This window comes from Streptopelia decaocto (assembly GCF_964273445.1).
Source record: "Streptopelia decaocto genome assembly, chromosome: 12".
NCBI classification, from domain to species: domain Eukaryota; kingdom Metazoa; phylum Chordata; class Aves; order Columbiformes; family Columbidae; genus Streptopelia; species Streptopelia decaocto.
Window position 1 is genome coordinate 5278510 of NC_138667.1, and position 17209 is coordinate 5295718.

At 41.7% G+C, this 17209-nt stretch overlaps 1 protein-coding gene across 6 annotated transcripts in view; it reads right to left on the reverse strand.

Moving 5' to 3' along the window:
• The window catches only part of SGCD (sarcoglycan delta), a 326557-nt gene that overhangs the window by 39868 nt on the left and 269480 nt on the right, over window positions 1–17209 (reverse strand). For all 6 annotated transcript variants that reach the window (XM_082063327.1, XM_082063328.1, XM_082063323.1 and 3 more), the window contains 2 exons: window positions 17016–17103; window positions 14650–14769 (listed from right to left, as the gene is read on the reverse strand). In XM_082063327.1, coding sequence (XP_081919453.1) covers window positions 14650–14769; window positions 17016–17103 — 208 coding nt within the window. The remainder of the gene's footprint in view (window positions 1–14649; window positions 14770–17015; window positions 17104–17209) is intronic.

A 17209-nucleotide genomic window follows, 5' to 3' on the forward strand; every position in this document is an offset into this window, starting at 1 on the left:
AATCATACCTAGGTGCAATTTAACCCATCGCCTGACCCCATTTCTCTCTTGCACACTTCCCTTCTGTCCCCAGGAAAAGCCAGACCTTGATCATCTGAAATCAGTTGCCTTGATTATGACTGGGATTTGCCTGTAAACTGCACTTCTGGCTGTAAAGCTGCTGCTTGAGCCCTGACTGTTCAACGTGTTTGCTGACCCAACTGATGCAGGGAGCTTGGAAAAGATACCCCCTTGGTAACCAGGCATCTAATCCAGTTACAGCCCTCACTAATGAACCTGGATGCATGTAATGAAATTATTTCTTTTGCTGGGCTCTGAGAGATATTCAAAGGAGAAAACCAAATTTTGGGTCGATCACTGCAAACACGTCTCAGGTCAGACTATGCTACTGCCTGGGGAAAAGGAAGGAGGTGTCCACCCCATGAAATGCAGCACGAGTAGGTAGCAGACTCTGCTCTAGTTCCAGCCCAGCTGCCAGTTTGATCTCTGACCCAAAAGTCATTTAACTTCTGCACATTTCCCCCTTCTTTGGAGACAGTGGGGAAGGCAGCACTATTCTCACTTGCTGGCTGTTTTTAGATCATGAGCTTTAAACCACTAGGTAATATTAGCAGCTTTTGCTAAGTTTCAGGCCACTGCAATCCTCTTCTGTGACCACCTGCATCGCCCAGGTTGGGCTATTTCACACAGCCATCCCTGCATCAGGTCCGTATTGGTGACTGAGCCACACTGTGTCCCTCTAGTAGGATGTATTCTCCCAGTTTCCTTTTGTTAAGCTAAATGCAGCCCATGCCACCCTTTGATAAACCACTCCACTAATTGTTCTAATTTAAAAATGTGCATCTAATCTGAACTGGTCTCACTTCAGCTTTCAGCCACTAAATCTTCTCATGTCCTCATGTGCTGACCCAACCTCCTCAACCTTCTCTTTGATTTTCTGAAAAGTTAACAGCTTTCTGAATCATTCAGTGTGAAGCGGAATTTCTGGACTTCTCATTGCTGTTCTCTGAACCCACTCCACTTTGAAAATACTCTGTTGGGACACAGAACTCCTCAAGTGCTCTGAACATCATTTTCTCACTCCTGTTGAAATTTCCAATTAAAACACAGCTAAGAATGGTATTAACTGCCTTACACACAGCAGTGCACTAGAAATCAATGTTCGCATTCTCTAATAGATAGCTGCCTACCCAGTGAGCAAGTATGACCTATATTCTTAAATTTAGACCTGTGGTCTTGTGTTCAGACACATTGTGATCAACTAGTCATTCATTATCTGTACTCATCACAGCAATTTTAGTGTCAGCATGCAAACAGCACCAGTGCTATTTTTATACTTCCTTAATTTGTCCTTTGATAAAACTATTGGGGCAAACCACAGATCCTGATGAGGCCTTTTATATATACTGTTAGAGATCTCTCTTAACACGTGCTACTATAATGGTCACCTATGAGCAGTCTGGAAGTCACTGTTATAGAATAAAAATGTTCTGATCTGATGCAAAACATGTTAATACAACATCCTTCTGTAACTTCTGTTATAAGTGGGAAACACCTGTGGCTTCTCTAAGACTGCACTTTCTTCACAGTGAAATAAATTAACAAAGCTGTCCCACTATCTTAAAGAAAAAAAAAAATCAGAAAGTTCTCTAACAATTATAAAACGAAAAACAACTCATTTTTCACCTAGAGAAAAACAAAGTAATCCCAAAGAAGATAAAAGCAGTCTAAAGCTTGAAGCTTTATGCTTGGGAATTGAAATTGATCCTATGCCCCAATATAGATATTTAGCTCTTAATGTTACTATAAACATGGTTACAAGTTGTCAGAAGCAGTTGTAACTTGCCAGCCATGAAGGTTATTATTACCTGATCTGTCCTCTCTCAACAGTTTCCAAATGATTTAAGTCTCTGGTTATCCACACAATTGCCTTGGTTATTAGCTTGGCAATGAAACTTAGCAAAAGACGCAGACTGCATATATCTGCATAACAAACCGATCATTTTTGAGGGGAGGAAGATGAGGAAGAGCAACTGGAGAGGTGCACACAGATATTCATGTGCCCTTTCCACCTGCTTTGCTTAAATGGTGACTGGTAATTTTAATTCATTTTTACAGACTTTAAGTCAGCTACTTAAGTTACACAAAGCCCAAAATAATGATCTGCAAGTAATCAGAAATGCCTGCAGAATAAGGAGAAACTTTAGCACATTTCTAAAACCTGGGGTTTTCCAGGCTTTCATTATTCAAGTTACATGCAGGAAGCAACTTTGCACACAAAGCCAGTGAAGACTCCAATGCAGACATTTCAGGAAGGCTGAAAATAAAAAATCCTGCTATTCCTTTCATCCATCTCCTTGCTTTCCATTCCCTACACACAGTTCTTAAGTCCTCTTTTCCTGTCTTATTTATTCCTAGATCCATGGAGGAGTCCCTTATGTGCTGGGAACAAGAATGCGATTTCCCAATCCTTCTGTTTCTTTCCTTTGATATGAATTGGAAGTGAACACTACCTGCCTTGATAAGGCTTCCTGCCTTGACAATATCACTTCTTATTATTCTGTTTTAAGAACACAAGATCTCCCAAAAGGCTACCTGTCCCTGTCACTGAGCAGGACAGCAGCCACGAGGGGATGCTGAGGGACCAGGACAGAGACATCCCTCCCTTGACTCTGGCTGTCAGCAGCTGAGGGACAACTTGAGCTGGCCATGTCACCCAGACACAGAAGAGACACTGATAAGCTTTCCTCACCTCACCTAATTATCATTTTAAGTGTCCCCATTTCTGCAGCAGAGGGCTCACAGATGAATTAAATACTCCAGAGAAGTTCTTCCTTTAGTTTCAACCTGCTGCCTGATGATTTCACTGGATGCTTGTTCTGCCTTGGACTGTGAAAAAGTAAATAACCATCCTCTTCTTTTGTGTGCTACTGGAAATTTATATATCTCAAATGCACCCACTCTCACCAGCCCTCTCTCCTCCACACTGAGGAGTCTCAGTCTCTGCCTGTGGGATCAGCAGCTCCTGCACAACCTCTTGATGGAAACAACCACCTTGGACAGATTCAGCTCTGTTGGACATTTGTGTCACAGTCTGGCTCCTGGCCTATGGAAGTCCCCAGCCAGGCTGTGATAGCATCAGTGTTGGACTGTGTTGAAAGTGAAGCTGTTGGGCTGGAGGAAGTGACCTCACTTAGTGGTTTTACTAAAGGTTTTGGCAAATAAAGAAGGAAAGTTTGAGGGAAATGTGCTGTTGACACTGAACTGGGCTATTCCCGCTCTGCAGAGGAGGACTGGGATGTCATGGAGAAAGAAATGTTTGGCCTTAGGGAGTGGAAGAAGAGAGAGAGGGTGAAATTTAAAATATTCAAGTCTGAGGTCATACACTCAGAAAGCAGTAAGAATTTCTGCTCCATGTTGGACACTCCCTGGATGGGAATGGCCCTGGATAAAGGCTGAGCGCTGCTTGTGATTCATGGCAGAGGGACAGGGCCAAAGGGAAGACAAACATGGCATTAAACTGAAAGGCAAGAAGCAAGTCTAACAGGAAGATTAAGAAAAAAAGCACACTATTTTAAGAATCGTCTGTGAATCCCTGAACTATTATGTAGCCCCAGCTCATCCTTAGTGAGGAAATATTGTCACGACTGCAGGAACAGAAAAAGCCTGTTCTAGAACAGAAAACTGGAAGAACTGGGCTTTTTAGCTAAGGAGGATGATGGCTAAGGGAGGATATGAGTGCTGTGTATAAATATATTAGGAAGATAAAAAACATGAAGAAAAAAGAAGTACTGGCTATAGGCCAATGTCAGCATGAGAGCAAGTGGCAATGAACCAGCCCCAAATATATTTGGGAAGAAAAGTAGGTGTTTCCTAGCCAAAAGAGGAGCAAAGATGGGAGCAGTTTTTCAGTCAGAGTAGATGAGACAGACAATTTAGCAGATTTGACAAATTCATTACTACAAGGTGTCAGGTCTCAAAACCAGTGACAAGACGTGCAAGACCAGAAAGTGCCTACAAGTCTTGCGCTCCCCTGTTCTTATTTTCACTTTCCTCTACCTGAGCAATGATGGATTTTGTCAACTGTTGTTAGTGCATAGCTCCAACAGCTCAAGACTTAGCTGCTCCAATCTCCCTTCTCAATCAGAGCTACTATACCCCCTCTTTTCCCTTTACTGAGTATAAAGCACAAATTAAATTTATTATTGTACAACATAGCTTCTGCTTCCTGAATTATCTGTTATTAAAACATTTGCTCTCTACTGTGAAAAATGCATAATATAAAATGTCTATTTCACTGCAAAGTACTGAAAATATTTTTCTTCATCTTACGAGACTCTCTGCTGCTGCTAAGGGTAACTTACCTGCAAACAGCCAAAGACAGTTAAGAGAAAACAATCACATAATCTGTATTTAAACATACTATACTGTACATCCCTAGGCAATAAATTATTCTTTCTCACAGTATTATATCGGAGTGACTTCTATTAAAAGCCATACCTACTGATTCCCTCTTCTGACACTGTGTAATTTACCACCGATAAATGTTCATAAACAGTTTGACTGAAAAATCCATAAAGCCATTTCAGCTTTTTTTTTTAAGTTCCATTTAATGTCCCTCAAAAATGATTTCATCAATGTGTTTCCATTAGGTGGTTCTCTGCCCAATAACTTAATTCCACACTATCAGTCAGGAACTTATAAAGCATATGACAGGATCTACCTAAAGTGTTCTGAATCACTGTAGAGATTCACTCAAAGAGTGGGGATTTTTTTTCCCTTCTAGTGCATAAGGTGTGGGGGCACAAATGTCAAATGCCCCTGTATGTGTTCGCTTCATGTAAGAATGTTTTCCATTCCCTTCCCTTCCCTTCCTTGAGACTCAGAAGAAAGACTGTATGCAAACAGGTTTGCCAAATAAGAGTTTGCATTTTCTTGGGCACTAGCCGTTTCTCAGAAGCCTATTGCCACATCCAGACAAACCTGGTTGCTGTTTGGACCACTGCAAGTGAGTTGCTGGAGCTACATCCAGGTTCTGGACCTCCTCTCACCTCCCTCTTCCCATTCTGTGCCTGCCATGGGAGCCACCACTGGTCTGTTGGATCTTCTGAACAGTTCCAGCTCCCACACAGGAAAATATTGTCCTTCCTTGCTGCAGAACACGTGCCTGGCACAACAATCTGCCTTCACTGTTTCCAACATGGAAGCAACACAAAGAGCAGGTGGGCCGAGCTGTAGTAATCACCTTGTTGTATGTCATGAATCCAAAACACAGCATAAAACCAGGAGGTTGTTTTTTTTTTTTAATCCCAGTTTTGCACTGAAACAAAGCAGAAGCATGTCCTGCATGTGCATGTCAGTTTGCCAGTCTCCTGCTGACAAGTGCCTTTTGAAGCATTAGCCCTCTTCATCCAAATGTGGAGTTGGTTGATCTCATGAGCTTTGTGAGAAAGGACCAGGAGTTTTCTAACACTCCACTAAGGCAAAGGCCCTGGTGTGAACTGGCTGGATGGCAGCAACTCCGCAGGGGACAGAGGAGTTATTATACAAATGACCCAAGGAGGGAGCAAATCTCAGCTGGAACACGCATCTTCTTAACCAGATGGCTTTCCAAGCTGCCTCTTGCTATCCTTGTGCCCTGGAAAAATACCTGAGCTGCATGACACTGTCCTGGCACCTTGCAAAGGGAAGGGCCAGCCCTGTTCTCTCTTCCCTCTGGCCAGAACTGGGCTCCAGCCGTCAGGATGAGATATCGATCACATACCTTGCACAAAACTTGCTTTAGGCTTCTACTGCTATCAGCTGGAAGGAAGAGAAGAAGAGCTCAAATACAATGTGATGCGAGGTAGTTTTAGACTAATGACTGACGCTCCTGCTGTCAAGGATAGGTGGTAATCAGCTGAACAGCAGTTGGGGTGAACAGAACACCAAAGGAGAGAAATCAGGTTTCCACTCAGGTGGAGATGCACCTGGTTAACTACTCCCCACTTTCCTCCTTTTTTTTTTTTTTTCTTTTCCTTTCTATACAATGCACTTCTTTCCCACTCTGTGTATTCTTTTAGTAATAATTCCAGATCCACAGAACCCCTTCAGTGTTGCATATTGCTACTTTATAATGAAATTTGGGACTCAGAGCTCTGTGATGAACTTGGTGATTAAGGTGGCTTAAGTATATCTTTAGTGCTCTGCTTTAATGCAGTACTGTGCAAACAAGAGAAGAATTCACTATGATTTTTTTCTAGCTAAAGTCAAGAGGCAATCTCCATAAACTACCTCTATTCCTGCTATTATTGATCAGGACACATTCAGCTATTTGTTCATGAAAACACCCATCTGATGAGGTTCTCTTCTCTGTAGGTCTCATCAGGGTAATATGTGACAGTCTCAGAAAGGTGTCTCTGCAAACAGATGTCCAGGAAGGAAATCCAATAAAATATAGGTAGAAATTATTTGTGCCAATTTCTTTTAATTCCTAGCTTTAAAAACCTTATTCATCCTTAATTTATGTTTTTAAATGGATGAACATAGTAATTGCTGTTGCTCCCCTTGAATCCCATCAAATCTGAAATCAATAAGAGCTCCATTTCAGAATCCAATAGTAATAGCCTGGCTAGGTTAAGCCAGTGCACTGAACAAAAGCCATAAAGCTTCACTCATGTTTCTTTCTAAGATAGTTCACTGCAAAGGTCTGTCTGTCTGCCTTTGTTGTCAAAGTGTTGGGAAATTGTTCATTTAAGGGCAACCTATGTAACAAAATAACATGCAGCATCAACAAAGGTATTTCTATTAAAAAGGTAATATAAATGATTTAGAATCTTTCAGGTTTTATTCTTGGCACTGTAGGCACACTGGGAGTGAATCAACCCTTAGGCTGAGTTAGGCCAGACAGGGACATCCTGTGACTCCAGCACTGCCAGCTCTGTCAGGTGAAGGAGAAGCTGTTTCCTGACTCATAGTCCCAAGAAATAAATGGAGCCTGGCTTTAAGCTAGAAAACTCACAAACAAGATGAGCCACAAGCTCAAAGATGACCATGTGGCTCATTAATAAAGCGTGTGTTTGTAGACACACACTGAACTTCAGCAGCCTCGCTTCAGTGGTTGAACGTCTGAGAAATATAAAGGGAATATCAGAAAAGAACAGAAGGGCTTGCATCCAAACTGTGAAAAGACATATGAAGAAAGGTTGCTAAAACTTATGCTGACCTCTAGGTATTTCCTTCTTGACTAGTTTTGGGGTCCTTCAACACTTTTTCTGAAGCTCAACAATAGCAATGTCATCACTGAATTCCTTTGAAGCTCTTCTTGGCATTCTTGCGCAAAGTTGCAAAGAAACTCAGGAGAGCACCTGAAGTAGGAATACACAGTGGAAATTTATCAAGGAGAATATTATGCGAGCTTCAAACAGATCAGGTTGTGAAGGCTGGGGAAGACGCTTAGGAAATAAAATATAAATCTGCCACACTTTTAAGCTTGATTTCAGTGTTGGGTAAGTGTACAGTATGTTTCTTTCATAATCCTTCTGACATTTAATCAATATTAATCTGATGGTGGATGATTCTTCTTCTTCCTTAAACAGGATTAAGGTAACACAATCTGAACACATATTTCAGCCTGGACTAGAAGCCTATACACTTTAAATAAATGCTACCATTTTTTGCTTGGAATGTACTTTGAAGTGAAAGCAAACACAAAGAAAACTTCTCAGTGTCTCCTTCCTGACACACTTTGTTCCCTCCCACAAAGGACAAGTTTACAACCTGGGTGAGTGGATTTTGAAAAAGGAGGGCAATGTCATTTTAATTTGGCATTAAAAGGAATGGACAGTGTCTACACCTATTGCCCTCAAGGCACCAAAGCAATCAGAACTATTCATTAAAGTGTTGTATGTTTGCTCAAGATCTGGTCATTTGAATTTCTTCCTTTATACAACGGGACAAAAGTTTATTTGGAGGAAAGCATCTAGAAATCCCACCCCAGCCTCTGGGGAAATGCCCTCACCCAATTCAACCAAATCATTTTTTTCTAGATATTTTTTAAATTCTCTGTCACTGTTGATTACATATCAAATAACTTTTTTTTCATATTTGACTTTTACATCGATATGACAATAGCACAATTCCTAACTGAGAGCAAAAAAGAATTTTCCTGTGGCTTTAATCACTGATAGAAAATGTATATTTTCCCTACTGCTCCTTATTTTGCTAACGATATTAATTTTTCAGCATCACAGCTCTGCAATGAATGCAAATAAATCTGATGAAACTCCGCTGCCATGAACGAATGTTACAGCCAGTGGAGGCTGTTTCCAGTCTTGCTAGTGCCAGTGCTAAAACCTGGTGTCTTCATTTGTCAGCGTATTTCCTTACTTTCCTCATTTTGTTCTGTCTCTTTTCCTCAGGACCAATGACTATATGACAGCTTGGCAATTGCTCCGTGTCTGCATTAGTGCTACTGCTTAATTACTTACGAGGAGTGCATAGTGAATACTTGTAGCTGCTTCCTGAGGAACTTCATACATCTCCAGCAAAAGGTCAAATTCCTGTCCAAGCCCCACGAGCAGCATGGTCGTGGCACACACGTTTCTCTTGTGGAGAGCACAGACAGGAGCCCTGGAGCAACTGTGACCTCCAGGGGCCTTGAAGGAGCTTGAGCAAGCGGGAGATCACTTGCAACTGGATGAACTGGGAAAGGCCACCAACCCCCAGCTGATGGTACAGCGTTTGGTTCCAGAAGCACAGCCATGTACCCAGCAAGGTAGCAGGGATGCACTTTCGCAGCACCGAGTCATCTTTAAGTTAGAGACAACTTCTGCCTTTGTAAAGGAAAAGGATCATAGCAGGAAAAATGTTTCAATTTACCAAGAAATGAGTCTTGTAGCACCATTTTCTCCTTTGAAAAAGCTATTTACGGACCTGCAGTAAGGACACATTTTTCAGGAAAACGTACAAAATCTGCCATACCGGCAGACTCAATGGTGAGGCCAGAAAGCTCAGTTTCCTCTGAATGGGGCCTGATTTCAACACTTGGCTACAAAAGTTGTTCCCTCTGCCATAAACAAATCAGCAAAATGCCATTTTGAAATCATAATGGCTGTTGTAAAGGGCAACTGTGCATGTCCTGACCCATAAATAATTGCTTCTGAAGAAGGGTGCATGCAGCAAAAATGTGTGGTAATTCCTGGAAGCTGTTGAATTTCTAGCTTACACCACCCTCTCAAATGACGGGTACCAGTTAAATAGCCTTGTGAATTATTTTCATGGAATATAACTACTCCTGCACTCATTAAAGTTACTCTGCTGTAAATACTGCAACAAACACAAGCTAGAAAGGACATGCCAAGAAGCTACTAAAACTGTTATGTTGATGAAATGTGAGCAGAGTCCTTTAACCGGGCTGGCATTGCAGCCACGGTTCTGCAGGTTCCTCCCAGATCAACCTAATACAAGGCTCCCTGAAAATGTTTGCAGATGTGAAGCTCTAGAGACAGCTGGGCCAGCCCACAGACGTATTCATTCACCACATTCGTATTAAATCATGTTCTTGTCTTGTACAAAGTGAAGGGCACTGCAAATGCTTTTTTAACCATTCCATGGGTAATAAAATCCACCACTTTGCATTCTGCAAATACAAGTTACCCACTCTGACCCCAAAAACCAGAAAATCCCGACCCAAACCCTCCAATTTAAAAGAGCTTTCTAGAAGACAATCATGCAGTGATCTCATTGAAAATAAGCCTGGGCTTCTTTCTTCCACTAAAATCTCTGAAGTCCTTAATATATAACTCATAAAAAATGCTGGAAATGTGCCTTGGAATTAATTACTCCAAACTTATTAATAAATTTTCAATAACATTTCAACAGCTGACTCCTCAAGTTCATTTCAGGCACCTGGAGAGAAACTTGAACAAAAAAACACTCCCAAACTAATGTTTCTGAAAGTCTGACCAGTGGCCAGTTTTTCCACACTCCATCGTGGTTCATTGCCCAGAGGGAATACGCTACAGTGGAAAAGAGCTACAAGGTAGAAATAGAGTTAGTGGCTAATGATCTGAAGGGAGGGCAAGCAAGGGGCTGGAGAGATCAAAGGTAGGTTTTTGGCAGCCCTGGTGCTGGGGAGGACTGCGATGTGTGGTGGGGGTCACATATCTCCTGCAGTCTTTATACTGGTAGATAAAAGGCATCCTACCCCACTCTAAATACAACTGTTTTAGTTAAGGTTTGCCAGAGGGAAAGGCTTTAGCCAAATTTTTAGCATTGGGTTATATTAGAAGACAAGCTTATGCTATGGTATAAATGTCTGAGAGGCACATTTTCCAGGGACCCAGATGGGAGAAATCCCTGTATTCTTTTACAGAAAAGTGACCTTGAGGATTCACGATTAATCCTATCCTTATTATAAAGCACAATGGTAATCTTAAGAGTGGTTTAAAAGCGTAGTTGATTTGTAACAGCACAGCATCCAGCCCATGCAATCCTACCTCCCACGCTAACCCACCGCTCAAAACCAGGGACTGCGAAAGCCTGTAAGCTGCAGGAATGCGTCTTTTGCGTTTCTGTCTCAGCTCACTGCAATGCATGTGGATTCCCATCAATATTTAGTCTTAAAAAAAAGGTTAAATCCATCATAAATATTAAACACCAGAGTATACTGGCAAGTTTCCCCGAAAACAAACTTCAAAAAATAATCTCTACAAAGGATGTCAAGGCCCTTGGGAGAACTGACACTGGCATGTCATCAGATGATGTCTTATAAGGCTAAATTAAGCATCTGACCAGAGTTTAATTTCTGTAAAAACTCATGCTAATTTAAATTGCTTTAGATTTAATTAAAAATGCTTTTGTATAGAGATAATAATGTAACTCTGTTAATTAGTATCAAGTGGCATCTAGAGGGCATATTTAAAAACTAATCTGGAGAATAAATAGAGCTAATTAACAGTCAGAATAATGCTTTATGATTGTCTTTTGTTTATAAATGCTATAACATTCAATATGCTATTAAATGAAATTGGTAATTAATATATATCAAAGTTATTTTTTAATGCTCTTTTAACTAAAGACTGTTTCTAATGCACCGTTTTTCAGATGGTCTGAAAACGTTTCATTGCTGGAGGGAAGGAGGAGGAGGGAAGGGGAGCCACTGTATGACGTACCACATATGAATTCAATTAGGAACAGCTCATTCATCTCCCATAACCATATGTGTTCATGGGCCCATGGGGGACAGAGAACAAGGGATTAGCTTGCATCTATGTGGTTGCCGAAGTGCACTGCTGGCCATGGCGAGGGCAGGAAGGTTTGCAGGCTCAGCTCAGCCACTTCACCCCATGCACAGCCCCATGAGCCGCACCACTGTGCCATTCAGCGGGTGGAGAGGGCAGATCCTGCCTTCAGAATCTAAGCCTTGCATAACTGGAAAGCTGCAGTTCTGAGGAATGAGAACGGATTTGAGGTTTGCTGTCCTAGCTTTCAAAAGACCGTGAGGTGCTCAACTGCTTGTAAAAGCAAGCGGTGCTAACAGTGAGGATGTGCCTCCGCAAGGGTGGAGGAGATGGCTGGGCAACAGCAGGCATGGGCAGATGAGCTTGCAAGAGAAAGGGCAGACCAGATTTGGTGTAAGGCTCGGTTTCAACATGACTTTTTGTAGGCAAACATGAGCTCCTTCTGAGTCATCTGGACCGAGGCAGCTGCTGAACTCCTGGCTGGATCTGAGCAAGGCAGAGGGAATTCGTTCTTGTCTCTAGAAATGGTTGTGTAGGTGTTACTAGAGCTGACAATGGCCAAAGGGCTCCCAGGCCAGCCCTTGTCCTCAACCAAAAGTTCTCATTATCCTCCAATCTCTCCTGTGGTGACAGGTATGACTGGATTCACTAAAACAAATAAAATCACTGAAGTACTCTAGTTTACATCATGCATGAGAAGCAGAGGGGACCAAGTCTGTCTTTCTGTGTCCTTTAATGGTTAAAAATCAGAAATAACCTCTCAAGATATTTCGTTTGGTAATCTGCACTACCCATTTTTTGAAGCACCATCAAATGCCGCACATATCCTACGTGGATTTTTATCTGCAATTCTGTGTATTCCTCCCTTTCGAATGCCTTGTTAATGTTGAAAAATCCCTTAGAAACCCAGAGCAGACTCCGTTTCAAAAAAAAGGAAAGCACCTCTTTTCTCATGACAAAGCTTCAGCATTACTTTGTAGAACAAACTTTCAGAATCAACTTTGAAGATCGTATAAAGAAAAGAAGTAATTATCATTAACAAGATTAAAAGCTAGCCACAAGCCCAATAACTGCTGCTCTAACCTCTGTGAGATGACTTTCATGCCAGACTGCAGACATACACTTCCTTCTATCACAAGTACGTGTTCAGCAATAACAAGAACAAGTTGAGATTATTTACATAGCATAGGCAGGTGTCAGCAGACACACACCGACAGCACCTGAGATCCCAAACACCAGAAAAATGATCAAAGGAACTCGTCTGTGTACTACAAGTTGGACTAGCCTCAAGTGCCGACAAAAACACTGGAAGAAATACAAACATATGGCATAACGCTTCCCAGCATGGCAAACAGCCATGGCAACCGCTTTTGGAGACAAAATTAGATTGGGGAAGCAAAGCTGGAGAAAAACAAAGTCAGGCATGAACTCTGAAAGCATTTCAGCTCAAGGTCATTGAAATACTTGCCTGTAACTTCACCAGTGGTATCATTCTACCTTTTCTGATAGATCTGCATAAGCCAAATAAACCCTGAGAAACACTCAGTTGCAGATAAAAATGAAATTGCACTACAGTGGTTAGCAATATTTTTGACGATGTTTATTCTGGAGACCAAAACAAGCCAGAAACTCAAAATAACTACCAAAAATAATTGCTGTTTTCTCCAAAGTACACAGTAAATAAAAAGCAATATTTTTCTAAGTATGTAATCTGAAAAAGAGTACTCGCACCTTGTAAGGAAAAGTTTCTATATTTTTTTGAAGAATCAATGATATAAATCTTTCTCATTTTAAGGTCTCCAAGAAAATACTTAAAATTTGCTGTTTCCTGACTTCAAGTACCCTGCAAAAAGACTGTACAATTTATTGGCTCTGAAGGGTGCAGCGCTACAGGAGATTTGTGGTAGAACATGGATTGTGACAATATTTCTCCAGCTCTGTAACACTGCAAGAATTTTGAATGGTCCTTTTCAAAGTTCTAAGCTAAAAAAGATACTGTTGATTTTGTGAAGTTCAACATTTATGCTGTAGAACTCACCTAACTTTGTGTAGCTGGTGACTGAACTAGTCCAGTATGTACCAACAGTGACTTGCGAAGAGCTACACCTGGCCTGTCTACAAACAGGAACCTTCTAGAATAGCACGACATCACGTAACGAAAAATGTTAATGGTTAGATACTAAGTCCATTCGTGATGGTTAGACTCTGAGGCCCTCTTTTAATCTCCTTTAGATTATACATAATATAGTAATAATATGCTATATAGTATGTAGTAAATAACAATAAATATAAATACCTGACATCATTCTAAGCTCCTTCATTGATCTCTGTGTTTAGGAACTTACTAGAGAAGTAATCAATAATTTGGAGCAAGCAGATGCATCCAAATCAAGCCATTAGAAAACAGCTATCAGTGCATCCACAGAGACCAGTGGCACAGCTATGTGATTCACTGCCAGCAATATACCCAGTCTGGTCCTACATGAAAACATTTATGAGCAAATCTTAGACTAACCAAAGAGTTAGCTGGTGAGCAAGACAATTCAAGTTCCTAAGAGGCCATTTCATATAAGTATTGAATATGTTTGAAAATTTTACAATTACCACAATTGTTTAATTTCTCTAATTGAAATAAAACCAAACCCCATAACAAACAAGAAACGACCCCCAACCCCATAGTGTATTCACAGTTTCTATTAGGAACCAATGTGAAGCCCAGCCTGCAGGACAGCTGGGAGGCAAAAGGGGAGCTCAACCTGCCTGCTCTGTCTCCAAAGGCAGCTGGGGAAGCGGTGGCACTGGTAAGGTGGCCTCTCCTCCTGTGCATGGGGCACTCAACCGCCCCACAGAACAGCTGGAGATGGCTCTGAGATGCACAAGGTGCTCTCGCATGTGGCTAAGGAAAGATAACTACTATAAAGGCCACCAAACTATTCAGAGAATTAACGTGAGGTCCTAACTCATGCTGTCATTTTCACTGCAGGTCTCCTCCTTGGTGTTCACTTTAAGACGAAGGAGGAGCTGGTGGAAGTGGTGCTATCAAAGCCATGAACCCTGAGGATTCCCTGTGCACAGTAAGTGCAGCCATGGAAGCATCCTTACAGCAACCCCACACCATCCTTCATTCCTGATCCAAGAGATAAAGTTGTGCAGTTTCCAAAGCCAGTTCTACATCTGCGTCATTGAGTCAGACAAACCACTTCCAGGGGAGTTTTTTCTGAAGGGGAAATAACAGATTGTGCAAGTTAAAAACCCCCTCAGATAGAAACTCTTGGTCATTACCTGTTTGGGGAAGATTCAAAGCAATAAAGACAGTGGAAGGGTTTATATCCAAAAGAAGCTTTCGGCAAGCATGAAATCAGGCAAAACTATTCTAAAATTTGAACAGGCTCATATTAAAACAGTGATTTAATGAATAATCTTTTACCTAATACTCTCAATCTTTCTGCTCCAACCACCACTTCGTTGTCATCTGCAGAAAACAGCAATTTTCCAGAGAGGGTTTTCACCTCAAATTTTTGGCTGTGTGCTTCCACTGCTTGGGGACCTAAAGGGAAGAAGAGATTTAGCACAACTTTTTAGTGAAAAGTATAAGAAAATCACATAGTAGCTTCATACATTTAATAAAGCCAGCTGCTGAGATTGTCCTAATAGCTCTGCAGATATAACCTGTACCTGACACATTAAACAGAGAATTCTGTGCTTTCCAGAGGGTGACCTCTCATTAGAAAAGGGCACTGTTTTCTACCCAAATAACATCCCCTCAAATATTTCTACTTATGTTTTTGTTCATTTTTATGTGTGTCATAAAATCATCATTAAACTTGGGATAGCTGGGAGATTTTTATGAAAAGACAGACCCACATGTGAAATAATAATGCATATATCCAGCTGTGCTTTGAGAGTATTGGTGCAGCTGTAAGAGGCATCAAGATTTCCTGAGTTACATTTTGCTTGGGCTGACACTGCAGTGTAAAAATTCCAGGTTTTCTGCCTATTAAACATACCTGGATTAAAATGATACCAGTGCCATCCACAGTCCAATTTGAAAATCAAAAAAACAAAAAGGCAAACATCACCATAGGAGCCAAGACAAATGGCACAGTCTCTCACGTTCAGAAAGTTTCTAGACTAGTAAAACTTTCCTTCATAGCTCTTATTTAATTCTGCTGCTTCTCCTGGAGGCTGCTGTGCACCGCAGTGCTGGAAAGCCTCTGGCAATGAGTTTTGTCCTGGAGCCTGATAAACATCTGCTGCCTGAATAGCAAATTCCGTGCTGGTTTGTGGCTCAAAAGCTGCAAAGAGCAGACCCCTCGTTACCTGACCTCAGCTAAGCTTTAGACAAATCACCCACAGCCTTGTGCAACCCAGTCCAAGCCACAGCCTCCTTGGAATACACCTGCACAAGGCAGGTGATTGGACTTTGCATTACTTCTGGCCACCTTCCTGACTAGTCTCATACCTCAAAAGACAAGAGAAGTAAGAGCTGACAGCCAGTATTTTCTTACAGGCAGGTTCTAACTCCATCTATATACCCCGCGTCTGCCAGCACAGGTTGTCTGTATTGGCGTCTGGGCACATAAAGAATCACGTGCACGTATCCAACTACAGAAAAGTGAGGTTGTGCCAGGATCTCTGGAAACACTTAAAAACCCTGCACCCATTCTGAGAAAATCTTCCAAGCTTTAAGTTTGATTTCTATCTTGCTAATTAACTGCCTCTCTACCCATCACTGCAGTGCGCACTGCATGGGACTCTGTCTTTGCTCCACTCTGAAACCGAAGCTGCTGCCAAATGCAGAAATGAGCTCAATAACCAGAACATCACGCCGGGAGACATCACTGACTACGTCCTCCCAAGCTCTTACGAAATGGAGGTGCTTAAGTGAAAAAAATACCCTCTTGAAAATACATGGAGAACCAACAAACTAAACACGTTTATTCTGAATGTGAGAATCATGGAGCTTGGGGCTGAATTTATTTCCTTCCTCCAGGCAATTTTCATACATGCTGCTTAAATCACTGCTTACTGAAGCTGCATATTTAATTATTTAATACTGTGACTAGAGGCCAAGATGTTATATAAGCAAACCAAACAACCCAGCCTCACGTAGAAACAACATGTTTATGGATTACTGTCTCTGCCACAGAGCAACACTTCTCCCGTTCCCTAGATAAATCTCAGTAAAAAAAAAAAATCTATCTTATATCATATATATATATTAGCATATATAATGCATTAGGCTCTTTAAACCCAAATTACACATGCATTCATTCAAAGGCTGCTGTGCACTGAGGATTTATGAAACACCCATTTTCCCATCAAACACACTCATGCTTGGAAGCACGAGAACATTCATCAGTAGAAGGGCACAGATATTAATAGCTCTAAAACACAAAGTGTCCCAACCCAGCCGCAGTTAATCTGCAGAGTTCCCAAGATCTCAGGCAAGTTAGAAGTGTCTCAGGAAAAGCCTGTGCCTGTTAGAGCAGAAATGTCAGCCTGCATATGTTCCTCTTAACCCTGAAGTCATACAAGTGACCTTTCTGTCTCTGGATTGGCTTTCAAGTGAAAACGATGGTCTGCTTCATTATCAGAAAGCACCAGCCAGCTGCCTCTCCAGCACGGCTTTCATGTCTCTCGCTTTGTTTCTACAAAGCGCAGAAGTTTTCATTTGTACTTCACAAGACACCTGGGCTCCCCTCCCGCATGCTAAAGCCAACGCAGCATCCCACAACACCCCCGCTTTCAGCCCGCCTTAATTCTGCCACGTAGCCTCTCCCCGCTCCTTACCTGTAACCAGGCGAGTAAGGACCTTGGTCTTCTCATTGAGGATGTTCACTGTCACATTTCTGGCAGACTGGAAGTACAGTGGGTTGCCCTGGAACGAAACCATGAGAGCAAACACATGAGATGGGGGCGGCTGCCCAAGACCAGCCGGCTTGAGACACCCAGAGCTTTGCATGTTGCCGCTGGGATGCTGTTAA